Here is an 18,944-nt window from a genome sequence, read left to right as displayed (position 1 = left end):
CAGGACAGAGTATATCTGAAATGGATTTAGGTAGCGCAATTCTTGTAGGTTGTAATTATTGATTTTCCTTTTTTTTTTCCCCAAATAATAAGAATTAATAGGTGAAAAATGAACCTTAATCAGGCCTACAAGGCCTACAGAAATCTTTGGACCCACTTTCTCAAAAACCAGTGGGTCTTGCTCCCTGGGCAAGGCAAATGTTACCATTACCAGTAAGCTTGTGATACGTATAAAACACATACACATAAAGAAACTAGACGGGGATGTCAAACACACATCATAGAGAGCTTCCCTGGATTGTGTTTGAGCCATTTCCCACCCAGGCAACGCCGACCTTGGGAGCACAGTATCTGCTACTGGATAGAGCATATATGTGTGTTTAATCGATAGTGTGAGCCAGAGACAACAATCTTAATCTTGATAGATGCAGTTTGTAATAATAGGTTTAGAAGGCTTCCTGATTCCCTGATTGCTCTCTGAACTAAGCCAACTTCAACATTTAAGATTTAGAGGAACACAATCCCTGCAAAAAGGTCACAGACAGTGGAGCGAGCAGCCCTGTAAAAATGTGAAGAAGAGAAATCCATAATAGCACAGATTTACAGCATCTAACTAGAAATTACTCAATATTATTTGTGTGCTACAAAATTGAACTTAAACACATAAATTTTGCTGAAACAGGACTCAAAAAGGATTATGGGTAGCTGTCAGCAGGCAAGGTATCGAGTGTACTCGTGAAGTATGTCATTCACATGAAGTGTCACAGTCACAGAAAAGATATTAAAAAGGCATTCCATATCTGGTAGGGCATTCCATGGTCCGAGTTTAGCTGGTTATCCAGGTGTCTTCTTGTTGTGGGGGGCACAACAGGGTAAGATTTATCCACTTGCAACAGAGAAGTTCAGAGACAGCAAAGAGCAAGCATTAGCTTACTTCCAGCTGCTCTTCAGCCACAGAACAGGAAAGTCTGGTGAGGATAAATCACTCAACTGTGCTCAGGACAAATAAGTCACAACACCTGTGAGGATCTGGCTATGCCATCTTACTCTTGTTGACTGGTTTGCCTCCATTCATTATTGCAGACGCACTTGTGCTTTTACTTGGCATCACCCCGGGCTTCGGGACCGTTTCCCCAACATTATGCAAAGATGGTTCTCGGTACATGGCAACTTCCAATGGCTTGGGTAGAAAATGAGCTGCTGGTTTGGTTTTCTTTACTCTGTTTCCTTTCATAGCTTGCCCTTCCTTATTTAATCCCAAAAACCAGGCTCTACCAGATTCCTGTTGTCTGTACAGCATGGACAAGTAGATTACATAATAATTTTCAAAAACAGATTCTTTAAACTTGCATTCAGGTGTAAAAAGTTCTGATGGTTAGAGGTAACCTTCTCAAATGTTATACCAGAGAATATCAGAAAAATAATTCTATAAATTAGAATTTTTTTTTCTGAAGTGGTGAATTTTAATATTGTATAAAAAATCCAACTTGTTCCACAAGTACTTATGTCCCATGATTTTATGCATATATCCATATACATATATCAAGGTAAAGTCCAATACAAAAAACAGCATTTCCTATGGCCAGTGTTCTACAGAAGTAAGACTGTGCAAACTTTATCATATAGTCAAATGAGATTGCAACACTAAGGCAGGACGAGGCAGAAGCAAGTTGTGTCCACAGTATATTATAAAATACCTTGCATAGCTTATTCATTCTCACCTGGTAAATTCATCTTAGAATTCTGAAGGATTTCTTTTCCTAGATAAATTTATACAAGTTGGTGTCTACTTCTTGTCTTTGTTCTATGGCAAACCAGCTTTCTCAGTGCTGTTTTATTTCACAACATTATTGATTTAACAATAGCCTGAGCTTTGGGGGTCTGCACTGCTTTCATTTTAAGTGTTGATACAATGACTACAGATGTGTCGATGTCTAATCTTCATCTGTATCTCCGGCGATTTTCCAGAGCTTCCATTCTCTGTGTCATTTCTTCTAAGCACTGTGTTAATTTTCTTTCTTCTTCGTTTGCAAGGTTCTGGAACATTATAAGGTTTTCACGTTTGCATTGATCGTGTTAGAATGTGTTAACATTTGAGGAGAAGTTTTTCTTTTTTTCTAAAAAGAATCCTGTTGTAGCCTAGACAGTGAAATGGTATGACATCAGAAGACTTTAAAATTGCAGCTCTTTTTGGATCCCCCAAAGTGTATCCGCACTCTCCTTCAAACGGGCCTCTTCCTCAGGAGTCAGAGTCACCTTCACAACGTCTGAGATTCCATTCTGTCCCAAAATACACGGAACACTAAGGAAGACCAAGCAGACGTATTGGTACTTGAAAATACTGCCCATATCAGAAGTTTATATACCCATTAAAGTGCTGACATAGGCTTTGGTGCTCATGCAGCCATTCTGGAGACTTGTGTCCACAGTGAGGTGGATGGGGTTGGGGGCCTCCTGGCTGTAGTACTCATGGATCAGCACAGAGTGCTCTGTGATGTCATGGCCTGTAGTGTACCAGCCCAGGATAAGCTCATTTGGAGAAACTTTTTTATGCAGTTCATACATGTTCTTAGCAAATTCCATGTCAACAGCCACTTCATCTTCTGACTCATTGTGCGGCACTGAAAAGCAATTGGTGACCTCCACTGAGTGTTTGTTGACCGTTCCCAGCAGGGTCCCGATAACTTGGGCAGCACCCTCATTGCGTTGCTCGTAGCTGTCCACAATGGAGGCCAAAATGACTGGGTGCAACCTGACCACGCGACCGCCGGGAAAGGGCCCTGGGAGAAAGGGACCAGGCAGAGCGAGCACTGGGGTCTGCGCCGGAGCTTGCTCTGAGGCCGAGGTCTGGGCAGGAGCCCCAGTCGTAGCCGCTGCTGCCGCAGGGTCTGAGGATGAGGCTGGAGTCCCAGCAGAAGGCGGAGCTGCAGCTGGTGCTGGCGTTGGCACTGGGGCTGGGACTGAGGTTGGGGCCGAGACTGGGGCCGCCGCCAGGACTGGAGCTGGCGTGGCAGGAGGAGCACTTGCCGATTTTTTTTTTTTTTTTTCTTGCAGTGGCTGCATTCTGGAGTAAACTGCCTCCGTCCCTGCCAGGCATGGTGGCAACCTCACACCTTCCCTTTGCTGCATTTCTGTAACTGCTTTGAAAAAAATTCCTCTCTTCTTCCCTCATTGGAAACCACCACAACCAGCTCCTCAGAGTGTGCCACAGAGGTGTGGACAAAAATGGTACCTAATGTGTAAAGACCAACAATAGGCATTTGTGAGTGTGGAAACATGTGTCCTACTCATCAAAACACAGTGATCTGTTGCTTCCCATTTCTCCTAAAACATAGACTGACAGGTAATAAAAGATATACATTTTAAAAACATTTTTTGCAGCTTTTTAGTTGATTCATTAAACTTGCTTTATTCATCAATATTAAAGTCAGGAAGTAAAAAAGCATAATAGCCATGATAACACCCAAAATAGTTTTTAATGATGTTAACTATTTTTGAAGACTTCAATACCTAAAACTTACATATATATCTTCATATTCCCACCTCTAATACCTAAAAGGTAAAGTGCACAACCTCAAGAAGTGGTCCAAGAGAGAATTTGTGATGATGAGCTGATCTTAATCAAAAACACTAAGGCTCGTACATCCGCATTGATTATCTTACATGGGACAAATGATTTCATGTGTGATGAGATGGAGCGCTCTTTACATGATGCCCTTTGTGTAGTGAAGAGAGTTTTGTAGTCAAAATCTGTGGTTCCAGGTGGGGGTGCTGTAGAAGCAACCCTGTCTTTATACCTTGAAAACTATGCAGCCAGCATGGGGTCTAGGGAACAGCTTGCTATTGCAGAGTTTGCAAGATCACTTCTTGTTATTCCTAATACACTGGCAGTTAATGCTGCCCAGGACTCCACAGATCTGGTTGCAAAATTAAGAGCTTTTCACAATGAGGCTCAGCTTAACCCAGAACGTAAAAATCTAAAATGGATTGGTCTTGATTTGAGCAATGGTAAACCTCAAGACAACAAACAAGCAGCAGGGGTGTTTGAACCAACTATAGTTAAAGTTAAGAGTTTGAAATTTGCAACAGAAGCTGCAATTACCATTCTTCGAATTGATGATCTTCTTAAATTACATCCAGAAAGTAAAGATGATAAACATGGAAGTTATGAAGATGCTGTTCACTCTGGAGCCCTTAATAATTGATCTCCTTGTTTCTTTATTTATAACAATGTTAAATGCAGTCGTCTTGTAGCTTGAGTATCCATTAAAATACACCAAGCTGTAAACTTGGGTTTTTGTGATGTAGGAAATGGTTTCCATCTGTGCTTTGGTCCTCTGATTTCACATATTATAACCCTAGTACTTTATTAGTTTAAAAAGAAATTGAGGTGGTTCAAAGTTCATGCCCTCTGAACACACATTGCTATTCCATCCCACCGCCAATGCACAGGGCCGCAACACCACGACTTCCGCCCCTTCTCTCCAGCGCGTGTAACAGGGTCACAAGAATTCGACAGCCAGATGCTCCAAGAGGGTGGCCCAAGGCTACAGCCCCTCCTTGAATGTTGACCTAAGGGAGAGAAGAGACTTAGATTGTTTATTCTTCTGTGGACATAGTTTAAAATCCTAAACTTGTCCTTTTCCTCTTAATGTTGTATTAGCATGCTACACTTTCAAACTCAGATTTCCATTTTAACTGCTTAGGAATAAATTCACACCCTTGTGAAAATTAAAAAAAAAAAAAAAAAAAAAATTTTTTTTTTTTTTTTTTTTCAGGTTGGGCAGAGAGCCACCCAGGACATTCGCCCTCAGCAGCCCCTTCCTGGCTGTGGACTGGAGGGGATAGGGCTTGGGGCGGGGCACAGATGGTGCTTCCAGGCCAGGTGGGTTCAGACACGCCAGTGTCACCACAGACACACGTCCTAGGGCCAGGCTCCCCGGGCTCTGCAGCATTGTCTGCGCCAGCACAGGGCCAGGCATCTGGCTGGCTGCGTGGTCCTCTCTTGGTCCCTCTTGCAGCTTAATGGATGACAACGCACAGCAACAGGGCAGCGGCACCAGGAGGGGCTGACAGCAGACAGCAGGTCCTGGTGCTCCCTCCAGCCTTGCTAGGCAAAGCTGGCCCTGGGCCAGGCTGGGTGCAGGGCCAGGGCACCACAAGGAGGGAAGGTCAGCAGGGATTGTCAAAAACAGTCCCTCAAGTTGAGTCTCAAACTTTGAAACAGACAAAGCCTTCGCTGCATGGCAGAAGCAGCCCTGGAGTCTGTTAAAGGCAGATGGGCAGAGGCAGTGCCAGGGGCTGTAGGACTCTTGGAACTGGAGGCAGATCAAGGACCACAGGCTGTTGGCCAGCTCTGCCATGCTGAACCTGGGTGCCAGCACCATGCCCTGCCCCGGTAAAGTGGAAACTGTTGGCCTTGCTGCCCCAGCCCGCACAGTGGTGAGGGGCCAGGTTCCTCTCTGCATCTTGGCTTCCTGCCTCATAGGCTGGGTTCCCCTTGTGGCCTTGATGTTGGCTGGTGTAGCTGTTGAGGATGGGCCTGGGAGGCCAGAGCTGCAGCCCCACCCGGGGGGCAGGCAGGGGTTCCTGAGCTCAGCCAGCACATGGGTGGGGCACATCCACAGGGAGGGATTTGTCCCGAACCAGAGAGGTGTCTGGAGTGGAGAGAGGATTGGCAGAAAGAAGATGTGTTGGTTTTGATAGAAGAGAAGCTACAAATCAATTATTTTCAAAATCAGGAACTCCCCACCCCCTTTTATGCATGAGTCCCTTCTTCCTGTAAAAAAGTGGATGCCCTCTTCTTGATTCCATTTATGGCTCCACTGCCCAGATGGGAGGCTCCCAGAGGAGGCCCTGGGCATCAGAGCCTGCCCAACCCTGTTGTGCCTGGGCTGGGAAGGGACCCTTTCTCGGGAAAAGCAAAGTTCGGTGAGTGGCTTACAGACCCTGTGAAGTGAGGGTTGATTTTGTGATAAACATTTTTCTGTTTTTCTTTTTAAAATATAATTGCCCTTGAATGTGAGACCCTGGGAGGAGCCCCAGGCTGACTGAGATGTAGCCTTTGGGCCCTGCGGGAGCCGGCCCACACTGGAGGCAGGAGAGCTAGCAGCCCTGCCCAGGAAGTGCTTCTTTGGCTAGCTCTGGTTGTGTTTGGAGTTTGGCCTTGGGTGAGGCCCAAGCAAGGGGTCTGTGACTATGGCATGGCACGTGGCATGCGGGCAGCGTGCATGCAAGGGTGCAGGCATGTGAGATGACATTGGCAGCAGACAAAAATAAAGAACCCTGGATGAAGCTTAAGAAGAGATAGAGAGAATACATGAACATGGTCCTTGTACTAACCCACAGGTTACAAACTTGGTTGTGCTGTAGATTTGTAGAAAATTTCGTTGTGAAAGAATGGCACTGTTAGGCAGCTGGGGGCTCCCCGGGCTGGTGGGACTCCTCTGGTATACAAAATACACCATTTCTTTTCTTTTCTTTTCTTTTCCTGATGTGAATGTTAAGCAGAAGGGAGAGTCCTTACTCCCTTCCAACCTCTGCTCCAGTTCAAAACCCAGAAACCAGAACACAGATATGATTGTAGGATTTTATCATCTGTGTAGCAGGGGGTGTATGTATATGTGTTTCTAGAGTGAGATTTGTGTTTTCTACCCTTTCCCTCTCTGGCCAGTGGGCTGGAGCTGGGAGAGGTGCTGATCTAACAGTGCCAACAAGTGCTCCTTAAGCCTGCAAGGCTCAGGCCTGTGGGGCTGGTGCTCACCTTTGACAGCTGAATGTTTCTAAAGAACTGCTGCCCCAGGGGGAGGACAGGAGCAGCAGAACAGGGAATGCCAGACACACGCTGGCTGCTGCTGGAAGGCAGAGTGGGGCTTCCTTTGTCTGTCTGAGGAGAGAGGCAGGTGTCACCAGTTCCAGCCGAAGCCTCCTCACGGGCCCTGTCAATTTTTGTACAAGTCTTGTAATTATTGAATCAAGTTGTTTTAGTGTAATAAAAACGCTTGTGAGAAAAAAAAAGTATTTAAAATGTATGTTATATATTAAATTAATATATCTCTGGCTTCTTTGGCCCTGGGAGCCAAAAGGGCAGTGAGGAGAAGGCTTAGCAAGAGGCCTGGTGCAGGGGAAGTCAGGTCCCTCAGGAGCCCCTCCTCCCCCAGAGGAAGGAGGAAGAGGTCTAGAGAGTCTGCTGGAGAGTCTCTTCAGTTCCTCAACAATGACACTGCAGGAGGGTGCAGGCCACAGATTACTCCTTGCCCTTCTCAGGGGTACTGGGCTCCCAGGGCCACTTGGTAATCCCCAGGGGTTCAGTCTCAGGGTCCAGCTGTGGCTCCCCCAAACGTCCCTCACCCTCCATGTCCAGCTCCTCAAAAGAAGAGCCGCTGGCACCTGACTCACTGTAACTGTTCTCACTGCGGGTGTCACCATCATCCCAGCCACCGGTGCTCACCCCCGGTGACAGTGTCGCAACTGAAGTCTCCCGGCTGCCAGGGCTCACCTCCAAGCTCACGGAACTCGTGTCACCCATCGTGTCAGCTCCTGTGCCATCCACCTGGGCATCAACAGCCTCTGCAAGCCCCCGCCATTTCCGCTCTGTCTACATCAGCTGAGGGTGTTTTTAAATATTAATTTAAATTATAAAAAGTATATTTTATCCTCTGATAAAACACAGTAAAAGAGAAGGTATTGAGAGGCAGACACCCAGGCAGCCAAGCAGAGTGGATCTGTCCTGGGGACCAACAGCCTGAGGAAGAAGCCAGAACCTTTCCTCCTGCACCCACTGCAGCCCAGTTTCTCTGACCCCATCCTGTTCTCTGGAAGCCTGAGGATGAATCTCAACCCTTTCAACAACTACTCAGACGAGGAGATTTGGAAGGTCCTGGAGCTGGCTCACCTCAAGTCTTTCATGGCCAGCCTGTAACTTGGGTTATCCCACGAAGTAACAGAGGCCGGTGGCAACCTGAGCATAGGCCAGAGGCAGCTGCTGTGCCTGGGTGGGGCTCTGCTTCGGAAATCCAAGATCCTGATCCTGGATGAGGCCACTGCTGCGGTGGATCTAGAGACAGATAACCTCATTCAGACGACCATCCAAAACGAGTTCACCCACTGCACAGTGATCACCATTGCCCACAGGCTGCACACCATCATGGGACAGGGACAAGGTAATGGTCCTAGACAATGGGAAGATTGTAGAGTATGGCAGCCCTGAAGAACTGCTGCAAACCCCTGGACCCTTTTATTTGATGGCTAAGGAAGCTGGCACTGAGAATGTGAACAGCACAGAATTTTAGCAGAAGGCCGCAGGGGCTAGAAAAGGACTATAAGAATAATTTCTTGTTTTATTTTTTGTAAAATACAGAATACATACAAAAGTATATATAAAATGTACATTTTAAGAAGGATAAGTGAACACCCATGAACCTACTACCTAGATTAATAAATATCACCAGATGCCTGAGAAAACACTCGATTATCTACCTCAGTCATACTTCCTTGCTACGCACCTTCCCAGGGACAACCACTGTCCTGAATTTCATGATAATTGTTCCCTTTCCTTTCATTTCTGTTTTATCACCTTTGGAAGTACATATCTTTAAACAACGTGTGCCCTTTTTTACTTATGTAAATAGACCGACTCATCCACATCTTCTATGACTTGATTCTTTTGTTCAATATTATATTTGAGTTTTATCCATTAAAAAAAAAAAAAAGATTGCCCAGGTTCTCAGAAATTTGCCCGTTACACGTGATAAGAAGAAGCTGAAGTCATTTTTTAACGAGTATGGACAAATAGAATCTGTACAATTTCGTTCTCTGATTCCAGCAGAGGGAACTCTGTCCAAAAAGTTGGCAGCAATAAAACGTAAAATTCATCCTGATCAGAAAAATATTAATGCCTATGTTGTGTTTAAGGATGAGAGTGCTGCCACACAAGCATTGAAAAGAAATGGGGCCCAAACTGCAGATGGATTTCGTATTAGAGTTGATCTCGCATCTGAGACCTCATCTAGAGACAAGAGATCAGTTTTTGTAGGGAATCTCCCTTACAAAGTTGAAGAATCTGCTGTTGAGAAGCACTTCCTGGACTGTGGAAGTATCATGGATGTGAGGATTGTGAGAGACCAAGTTACAGGCATTGGCAAGGGGTTTGGCTGTGTGCTCTTTGAGAATACAGATTCTGTTCACCTTGCTCTGAAATTAAATAATTCTGAACTAATGGGAAGAAAACTCAGAGTCATGCGTTCTGTTGATAAAGAAAAGTTAAAACAACAAAATTCAGATCCGCGATTAAAGAATGTCGGTAAACCTAAGAAGGGACTTAATTTTACTTCTAAAAATGCAGAAGGACATTCTAAAAGCTTATTTATGGGAGAGAAAGCTGTTCTCATTAAAAAGAAGAAGAAAGGACAGGAAAAAAGTAGATGCACTAAGAAACAGAGGAAACAGAAATAACCAGGAGCCACTTTTTCTTTTCCTGCTGAGTTGCTAATAAAAATGCTATTATCTCCTTAAAAAAAAATGGAGCCTCAATTTACCTGTGCCAGCTGATTGTGGTGGCTGAAATTCTGAGTGATAAGATTCTCTGCCATCCCCTCTTCTCCTCCAATGAAAAAGTCTGTTTTGCATCGAAGGAAACTGAAGAAGGTGTTCACAAGCTCCTGCACACCTCCCTCGTGCTGCTGAGCCATAGCCAGCAACATGCCGTCGAACTGCTCCTGCGGCGGCAGAAGAATAAATAAAAACCTTTGACTCAGAAAAAAAAATGAGCCACATTTTTGTGTGAGCCACAAATATTTATAAATTTATATGTATATATAAAAAATAAAAAATATTTTTTGTATAAAACCAGCATATTCTTTATTTTGCATACTTTAATTTCAGAACAAAATGAACAAACAAAATAAAAAACCACAATACACAACATCCAATCCTGCTGTCAGAGTAGGGAAAGAATGGGGGCTTGACACCTTTGTTTCCTGCCTTCAACCGAAGGACAGGACAGAAAAACACCAGACATCAGCAGGGGGAGCAAGGTGGGAGAGGGGCACTCAAGGCTGCAGGGGGAGCCATGGGGACGCTATACAAGGGCAGTTTTCCAACTATAAACTCCTAATCTACTTCTTCCATGCGAGACGCATCCTCATCACCCTCAAGAGGAGGGATCTCATCAGGAACTGCAGCACTGGGTTCCTCTGCTGCCACATCATCTTCATCGATACCTAGACCTAACTTGATCATGCGGTAGATGCGGTTGGAGTGGGTCTGGGGATCCTCAAGGGAAAAGCCAGAAAAGAGCAGGGCGGTTTCAAACAGCAGCACCACAAGGTCCTTAACTGCCTTGTCATTCTTGTCTGCCTCAGCCTTCTGCCGCAGCATCTCCACATAGGGTGGTCAGGGTTTATCTCCAGGTGCTTTTTGGCCATCATGTAGCCCATGGTGGAGTTGTCCCGAACTGCCTGGGCTTTCATGATCTGCTCCATATTGGCTGTCCAGCCGTAGGTGCTGGTCACAATGCAGCAGGGTGAAGACACAAGCCTATTGGAGATTGTCACCTTCTCAACCTTCTTATCTAAGATTTCTTTCATGAGATTGCCGAGGTTCTCAAACTTTGCCTTGCTCTCTTCCATTTTCTTCTTCTCCTCCTCATCCTCTGGTAGCTCCAGACCCTCCTTGGTAACTGAAACCAGGCTCTTCCCATCAAACTCCTTTAGCTGCTGCACACAGTATTCGTCAATGGGCTCAGTCATATATACCACCTCGAAGCCCCGCTTCCGCACTCGCTCCACAAAAGCCGAGTTGGCCACCTGCTCTTTGCTCTCACCAGTGATGTAATAGATGGACTTCTGTGTCTCCTTCATGCCAGAAACATACTCTGACAGAGATGTCATCTCATCTTCAGACTGGGAAGTGTGATAGCGCAGCAGCTCAGACAGGCGGTGTCGGTTAGTGGAATCCTCGTGAATTCCAAGCTTGAGATTTTTAGAGAATGCCTCATAGAATTTCTTGTAATTCTCCTTGTCTTCTGCCAGCTCAGAGAAGAGCTGAGGGTACTTCTTAACAATGTTTTTGCAAATGACTTTCAAGATTTTGCTCTGCTGGAGCATTTCTTGGGAGATGTTCAGAGGCAAATCCTCAGAGTCAACCACACCACGGATAAAGTTGAGATGCTCTGGTATCAACTCATCACAGCTGTCCATGATGAATACACGACGGACATAGAGTTTGATGTTGTTCTTTTTCTTCTTGTTCTCAAAAAGGTCAAAGGGAGCCAGACGAGGAATGTGAATAGCAATGCCCTGAATTCCAACTGATCTTCTACAGAAAAGTGCTTGACTGCCAAGTGGTCTTCCCAGTCATTGGTGAGGCTTTTGTAGAATTCTCCATACTCCTCTTGAGTGATGTCATCAGGGTTTCTAGTCCAAATAGGCTTGGTCTTGTTACTTAAAAAAATACTCCCATCCCTGGGCCGTGTCCCCTCCATTGAGTGCCCAGAGCTGGGGGGAGGCGGGCAGGGGCAGGGAGGGAGTCACAGTCAGTGCCCGGGAACCTGGAAGCTGTGCTGTTCTGCGCCTCTGGGCCTCACGGCGGACAGAGGAGTACTATGTTATACATGTTTTCATATTTCTGCATATCTTCTTCATGATTCTGTCTGTTGGCCATTTGGGCTGGGGCACATTACCCATTAATTAAATATATGCCCATATCTTTTTTTTTTTTTTAAGAATTGGATTTTATAATATATTAAATTTGTATAAATAATTTTAAATATACATTCAAAAATATATGCCCATATCTTCTTCATGATTCTGTCTATTGGCCATTTGGGCTGGGGCACATTAGCTTAAAAAATGGACCTGGGGTCCCAGTGGTTGGGGCGCCATCCTGCTTGTGAATTGCAACCCTGCTGATGCAGGCCAGCAACTTGAGGACAAGACCAACAGAGTGATCTTTTCAGAGGAAATAAAGAATCTGTCTCAGATGACACTGAAGGTCCAAGGCCCCAGCTGCCTCTTAAAGAAATATCGGCTGGTCCTTCACACCTCCGAGGAAGAGTCAAAGAAGGCAAGAGTCTACTGGCCCCGAAAAGGCAACTCCAGTACCTTTGAGTTGGTGCTGGGGCCCAGCCAGCATGCCTACACCTTGGCCCTCCTCAGGGACCACTTGAAAGAGACCTTCTACCTCGAAGCTATGGTGTTTCCGTCCGCTGAATTCTCAGGCCTGATCACCTACTCTGTATCCCTGGTGGAGGAGTCTCAAGACCCGTTAATTCCAGAGACTCTGCTGTACAAAGACACGGTGGTGTTTCAGGTGGCTCCCTGCATCTTCATTCCCTGCACCCAGGTGCCTCTGTGCAGGGAGCTGCAGCTGCAGGGTTTTGTGGACACAGTGACGGAGCTGAGTGAGAAGAGCAACAGCCAGGTGGCCTCTGTCTACAAGGACCCCGGCCGACTGGGCAGGTGGCTCCAGGATGAGATGGTCTTCTGCTACACCCAGGCACGCCACAAGACCACATCCTTGATCCTCGACACGCCTCGAGCCCCCAAACTCGATGAGTTCCCCATGAAATACTCACTGAGCCCCAGTATTGGCTACATGACCCACGACACTGAGGACCATAAAGTGGCCAGCATGGATTCCATCGGGAATGTGATGATGTCCCCACCTGTCAAGGTCCAAGGGAAAGAATACCCCCTGGGCAGAGTCCTCATTGGCAGCAGCTTTTACCCCAGCATGGAGGGCCGGGCCATGAGTAAGACCCTCCGAGACTTCCTCTATGCCCAGCAGGTGCAAGCACCGGTGGAGCTCTACTCCGATTGGCTAATGACCAGCCACCTGGATGAGTTCATGTGTTTCATCCCCACAGATGAGAAGAGTGAGGGCAAAAAGGGCTTCCAGCTGCTCCTGGCCAGCCCTGGCACCTGCTACAAACTCTTCCAAGAGAAACAGAAGGAAGGCTATGGTGATGCTTTTCTGTTTGATGGAGTTAGAGCAGATCAGCTCCTGTGTAACAGAAGGGAAGCCAAAACCATCGACCAACTTTTGGCTGATGAAAGCCTGAGGAAGCAGAATTAATACGTGGAGAAGTGTATTCACCTGAACCATGACATCCTGAAGACAGAGCTGGGCCTGGTGGAACAGGACATCATCAAGATTCCCCAGCTGTTCTGCTTGGAGAAGCTGACCAATGTCCCCTCTGATCAGCAGCCCAAGAGGCTCTTCACAAGGCCATACTTCCCTAACCTGCTGCAGATGATTGTGACGGGCAAGAACCTGGGGATCCCCAAGCCTTTTGGGCCCCAAATCATGGGTACCTGCTGCCTGGAAGAAAAGATGCGCTGCTTGCTGGAGCCCCTGGGCTTCAAGTGCACCTTCATCAGTGACTTCTACTGCTACCTGGCAGATGTGGGAGACATCTGTGCCTGCGCCACTGTCCACTGGGTGCCCTTTGCCTTCAAATGGTGGAAGATGGTGCCTTAGACCCAGGCCCTGGAGTTGCCAGCTCTGCCCCAGCATGGATGGCCCATGTCACCATGCAGCAGCAAGACTCCTTGCCAAGTAGAGGAGGCTGGAGAGTCGAGGCAACACAACCCTTTCCTCCTTGTCCAACCTGACCCTTGGACCCCATAGGATGGCAAATGCCGCCAGCTTGAACCCCTGTGGGGAAAAGATGGAAAAGTTTTCAGCCAATAGGCATTTACTAGATAGGCAATAAAGCACTGGCGGTCGTGAAAAAAAAAAAAAAATATATATATATATACACACACACACACACACACACACACACACACACATACACGGAAAATATGGAGAAATATATATATATATATTTATTTATTTATATCTATATAAATTGAGAGAGCCTGAATTTTTTTTTCCCCAGAGTCCCTGGGCCAGAGCTGTCCCCTGCAGGGAGAGGGTTACCGTGGTAGTGTGTGGCTGGTGTCAATACCCAAGCGTGGCTTTGTCTCCGTAGCTACACAGAGTGACATCTGCCAGCTGCCATTAAACATCTGCCTGCTTGAAGCCTCTGCTGAGGTCATGAAAGGGATGGCTAGGTGAGCCCCATCAGGCACAGGATGGGGTGCAGGTGCAGGTCTAGGCAGCCCCCTCTCCTTCAGAGGACAGGAGAGACGCCCCAGCATGGCACCACCCCACCCCTCACTGTGTCCTCTGCCAGCTCCATTTCACCATCCCTCAACCTCATCGGCCTGCCATGATGAAGGTGCCTATCCTCAGTGTGGGTGACAATGGCCCCCCCTACACGATGAAATAACAGCCCGGGCCCCCTGTTGTCATCTGCCCCGGTGGTGAGAGCAGCAACCATGCCCATCTCATCCATGCTGCAGGGACCTGTCAACCTCACACCCCATGCACGGCGCCTTCTCAGCAGCTTCGCTCCTGACTGCAACAAATTGAAAACAACCTAAACGTCCTTTAATAGGGCACTGGATAAATCAAATGTGGCGGCTCCTTCTGACGGGTGGCGTGGCGACGCAGGACCTGCGTAGCTGCCAGGGGCCTTGATGTACATCTGGCTGTACTGCTCCTCCACCATGGTGTCGTAGGCCTCATCATCCTCCTCGTCGTCCTCGTTGTGGTACGAGGTGGGGTTGTCAGTAGTGGGCAGGCTGCTGGTGCCCAGACTGGTCCGCTCCCCCTGGGGGTAGGGCACCTGCTGGATGCCGGAGATGAGGGTGGCCAGGCTGGGCACCCCATAGTAGGAGACTCGGGGCAGTTTGAGAGGGCCTGCATCTGCCGCCACCGCGGCCCCCGAGGCCACTGCCACACCATCCCGGGGCCCCATCTCCAGTGGGCGCTTGGGGGCCAGGCCTGGGCCGGCAGCCGGCGGCAGCTCCATGGCTTCATGCTTGACGTGGGTCAGCAGCGGGATGGGAGTAGAATAACCATCTGCTGGCAGTATACAAGCGAAGGACGGGGGCCGAAGCTCAAGTAATCCTTTCTCTTTTTGGCTGCTCTAGTTTCTGGCAGTCTCTTGGCCACCCAAGGTGTCTTCTAGGCTGGTCAGTCTTTCTAGGCATTGGCCTGGAACCACACTTCTGCGCTGTTGCAGCTCTGGGTGCTCACCAGGCCTCGCACCTGTGCATCTCAGACAATCAGCTTGCAAAATAGACTTAGAAGTTTGTGAATTCCAGACATGACAACATGGATTTTTAGCAATTTCCAAACATTTTTATGATCCCTGCTAAAAAAAAAGCACCCTGGAAGGGAAAGGGCGGGGATTGATGTTTGTTGAACACCAACCATGCATTGGGCACTGGGCTGGGCACTTCATAGCCGGTATCTGGAATCTTGTTTGATCCTCCCAGCATCCTGGGAGGCGAGAGTAATGATCCTCATTCTGCAGAGGTGGAAGCTCAGGTTCAGAGTTGTTACTGGCTGAAGGTTGCACAGTGAGAAACAGCAGAGTCAGGATTTGATTCCAGGTCTGTTTGATGCCAAGGATTCTATATTATTTCCTTCTGCCTCCTATAGAAACTTTGGTCTGAATTTTAGTTTTCTTTATCAGTTAATGGCTCAAATTTTCTCCCAGTCACTAGGCTCTGCTTTTCATTAAATAATTTTATTTAAAATGTGAAAAAAATGGAGAAAATAAAATTATATTTTATAATATATAAATAGAATATAAATATATTTATAGTCTATACAAATTTGTATAAAAAGTCATATTTTTTTTTTCCCGACCAGACAATTTTATTGTGACCCGAGGTGGGGGTCTGCACTTGAGGCCTCCTGAAAGTGGAGAGTGGGGGTGAGGGGCTCTCGTGTTGCCCCCACAACACCCCTGTCATATTCAGACAAATGCAGGGGTGGGGCAGGGGTGCCGTGTCCCTGCAGCACAGGTCAGGGAAGGCCCAATCTGCATCGTGGCCCCCAAAGCGTAGCTCCTCATTTCTTGAATCCTGGCTTTTTGGATCTGGGTGTGGCTTTGGCCTTCTTCTCAGGGCTCTTGTCTCTAATGCTGGGTCTTACTTCCTCTTGTTCTTTTCCAGCTTTTTTTTCTTAGCCATGCTCGTCTGCTTCTGGGGCACCAGCCTTTTGCCTTGTTTGACAGGGGATTTCTCCTCCAGAGATATATCTACATCCTCACCCTCATCATCTTCCTCCTCCTCTTCCTCTTCTTCCTCTTCCCCTTCTTCTTCCTCCTCCTCCTCCCAGGTTTCATAACGCTCCTGGCCACTGAGGAACACAGGTCCTGAGCCAGCCCGGAGCTGGAAAGTAACTGGGGGAGAAAGCTGTACTCCAACCACGGTGACCATGGGGAGGACTGAGGCCTGGAGCGAGGCAATGGTGACCGACTGCGTCTTCTTGTCCTCCCGGTTTCCTGGAGGCAGGATCTCCACGCGATGCATCTCCTCTTTGGTTTTCTCCCCTAAGAAAATCATATGAAGCAACAGCCTGCAGCCCTGCTTCCCCTCTGGCTGGGGTCTGAAGGTCCAAGTCCGCCTCTCCTGACTGAGCTCACAGCCCCAGAGCACGGTCTTTACTGCCTTTTCCTCCGTGCTGCTGGTGCTGCTGAGATTTTTGAATATATAGAGGATAAAAATACATTTTATACAAATGTTTCCCTCGTCAGTATTTTAAAAGAGTACTTAAGCACCAGAAAGACAGCTCACCTGAAACAGAGGACAGCCTGTGACTCTGAAGCTCGCCTGGGCTGACAGGTTCTCAGCACACAGCACCACCTGGGATGGCTGCCTGGCTGCCTCCCAGGGGCAGGAAACTTTGGGCCTGTACCCTCTCCGGGCCTGCGGGGCCCTAGCACAGACCATAGACTTCTTCGTTGAACAGCTCAACCTGTCCTGGGGCCAGCAGCATATGCGACACAACTTGACATACAAGAGGCATCGGCCATCTCAGCCAGACAAGATCATCATGGAGGCCATGCTGGAGCATGTCCTCGGGGCCTCTTGTGCCCAGCAGAGCTTCTGGGGAGAAGTACAGACCAACTACGCACACTGGCTGTGGCACTCCATCCACCTGGGGCTCTGTGACCTGCCCAGGGTCCGACAGCAGCCTCCTCAGCTAGCCCCTTCCTGAGCCTGGGGCTGGCAGGAGACAGAGACCAGGGACAGGCTCCACTCAGAACTTTGCCCTCCTGCTCCCAGCTTCACGGCTTCGAGGCTCAGCAGGTTGGCCTAGTGGGATGTGTCTCCACCTCAGCTTCTCAAAGCCTGGTCCAGTTGGAGGGAAATGTGCACAACAGGGAGGAGAAAGTGAGGCTGTCCCTGTCTAGGGCCCCAAGCTGTCTCCAGGCTTCTGTGTCCCATGAGGAAAAGGCCACAGTGCCAGGAACCCCGAGCCCTTTGGGTCCATCTGTGCCCAGGAACCAGAGCACAAGGCCCCAGGGTGAGGCCCGCACCTGCCGCTGGCACTGAGACCTTTTGTGTATTTCATTCCTATGCGGCCCCGAGGGAGTCCAGGCCTCTTCTCTGTCCTAACAGTCCAGGATTGCAGCAGTTGGCTCCCAGGTGCAAGCCTGTCTGGAAAAGAAGGTTCCAGCGCCTGGTACAGCCGGCAGGCACCCTGGATGGTGTGGCAGGCCTCCTCCTTCGGCTGTCCCAGGCAGGGCTGGAAGCCGTGCAGGCAAGTGGTCGGGCCGTCACCACCTTGTGGGGCCAGAGCCAGGCCAGGCAGGTACTGACCCAGCACCTGCCTCTTAACCTGGACCGGCTGCAGGTGGGGCTGGAGCAGCTGTGGAATGAGCTGGAATGAGTGGTGGGAACCCTTCCCCAATCCAAGTTCCCAGACAAGCTATGAGCACCTGTATTTATAATTTTTTTGGGGAGGGGAATACAATCAACTTAAGCTTTCTGTGGAGCTGAAACCCAGCCTCCCTGGGTTTCATTTAGCTTAGTTGGGTCCTTGGAGCCTCCTGTTTGTTATTTTGTGTTTCCAATGAAAAGCAAGTTTACCCAGAGTTATGCTTTTCCAAAGAGGCTGATGTCTTTTTTTGTTGTTGTTTGTTTGTTTTTTAATGTTTCAGGTTCTAAGTGAAGTGAGTTGGGGAAGAGTTGGGAGTGTTAGTAATCCAAATTTAGAACACCTCGAGATAGTCACCCCTGATCTCCAATCCCCAGCTGGGGGCTGGATAGAGGGAAGGGGGAGGGGATTTCTATTCACCTTTAATATATTTTTACAAAAAAAGCAAACAATTCAAAAACAAGTCCACCGCTTCTGTACATGTCTAAATATATTTTTAGAAGTGGGTAGGATTGTGAATTTCTAATGCAGGGCCTTTTAATAAATAGGTTAGAGTAACATCATTCAGACTTATTTGTTGTTTTGCCCCTGTCTTTTTCTTATGTTGTGTTACTAATGTAATTTATATTTTGTTTAGATCCTCCCTTTCCTATAGAGATAAAAGTGATTTATCTTGGCAAAAAAAAAAAGTTACTTAACCACTCTGTATCTCAATTTTCTCATTTATAGAATAAAAGACTGATAAAAATAGTACCTACCTCAATGCTATTGTGAGAGTTAAAATACACAGGGATCCGCTCGCCTGGCTATGCTGCTGCTCTACTGCGGGGCTGGGCCACCCGGGGACTGCGCTGCCGGGGGCAGGGGAGCCCCAGGAGCCCGGCCTCAGGCCCCAGGCGCAGAGGGTGCACCGCGGGGCCTGGCCTCGGTAACGCACTTCTTGGTCCAGTCTCCCAGGGGCCCCAAAGCGCCCCCCTACTCCCCGCCCCTCGGCTCCCGGAACCCGCCCGAGCCGGAAACACCTCCTCCAAGGCCGAGATTCCTCTCGGCTGAGGCGGGGCGGTGGCGGCCATCGGTACCGGGTGCCAGGCCGCAGCGAGCGCTGGCGCCGTGGGGTTCTGCGCCCGGCTCTTGTTCTGGGATGGGCAGAGGGGCTTTACAGAGCAGGACGGACCCCCTGCCCTCTGGGGCGGGCGCTGCTCTGAACAATCTGGCCCAAAC

The 18,944-nt window shown here is 48.2% G+C and overlaps 1 protein-coding gene and 5 pseudogenes across 3 annotated transcripts; 3 read left to right on the top strand and 3 right to left on the bottom strand.

The window, feature by feature from the left end:
- Nucleotides 1–2,357: 2,357 nt before the first annotated feature.
- LOC116546580 (eukaryotic translation initiation factor 3 subunit F-like) lies at nucleotides 2,358–3,062 on the bottom strand. Its single transcript, XM_032272795.1, has one exon. The coding sequence runs from the start codon at nucleotides 3,060–3,062 to the stop codon at nucleotides 2,358–2,360; it is 705 nt and encodes a 234-aa protein (XP_032128686.1).
- Nucleotides 3,063–3,224: 162 nt separating this feature from the next.
- Nucleotides 3,225–4,384, top strand: LOC116546579 (annotated as a pseudogene).
- A 3,780-nt stretch (nucleotides 4,385–8,164) lies between these two features.
- On the top strand, nucleotides 8,165–9,511 carry LOC116546578 (annotated as a pseudogene). The gene is made up of 2 exons (XR_004266771.1): nucleotides 8,165–8,269; nucleotides 8,721–9,511. The product of XR_004266771.1 is annotated as an RNA-binding protein 34 pseudogene (transcript).
- A 340-nt stretch (nucleotides 9,512–9,851) lies between these two features.
- Nucleotides 9,852–11,433, bottom strand: LOC116546582 (annotated as a pseudogene). The gene has a single exon (XR_004266772.1). The product of XR_004266772.1 is annotated as a heat shock protein HSP 90-beta pseudogene (transcript).
- LOC116546577 lies at nucleotides 11,399–13,737 on the top strand (annotated as a pseudogene).
- A 1,957-nt stretch (nucleotides 13,738–15,694) lies between these two features.
- Nucleotides 15,695–18,859, bottom strand: LOC116546581 (annotated as a pseudogene).
- Nucleotides 18,860–18,944: the final 85 nt, after the last annotated feature.

This window comes from Sapajus apella, unplaced genomic scaffold (genome assembly GCF_009761245.1).
Source record: "Sapajus apella isolate SASKATOON/1434 unplaced genomic scaffold, GSC_monkey_1.0 scaffold1084, whole genome shotgun sequence".
Lineage (NCBI taxonomy): Eukaryota > Metazoa > Chordata > Mammalia > Primates > Cebidae > Sapajus > Sapajus apella.
The sequence above is the reverse complement of the archived record's forward strand: the minus strand, read 5'-3'. Positions and strand labels throughout refer to the sequence as shown.

Excerpts from the sequence above, each read along its gene's own strand:
- LOC116546580 (XM_032272795.1), bottom strand. The coding sequence starts at position 3,062 with ATGCAGCCACTGCAAGAAAAAAAAAAAAAAAAATCGGCAAGTGCTCCT.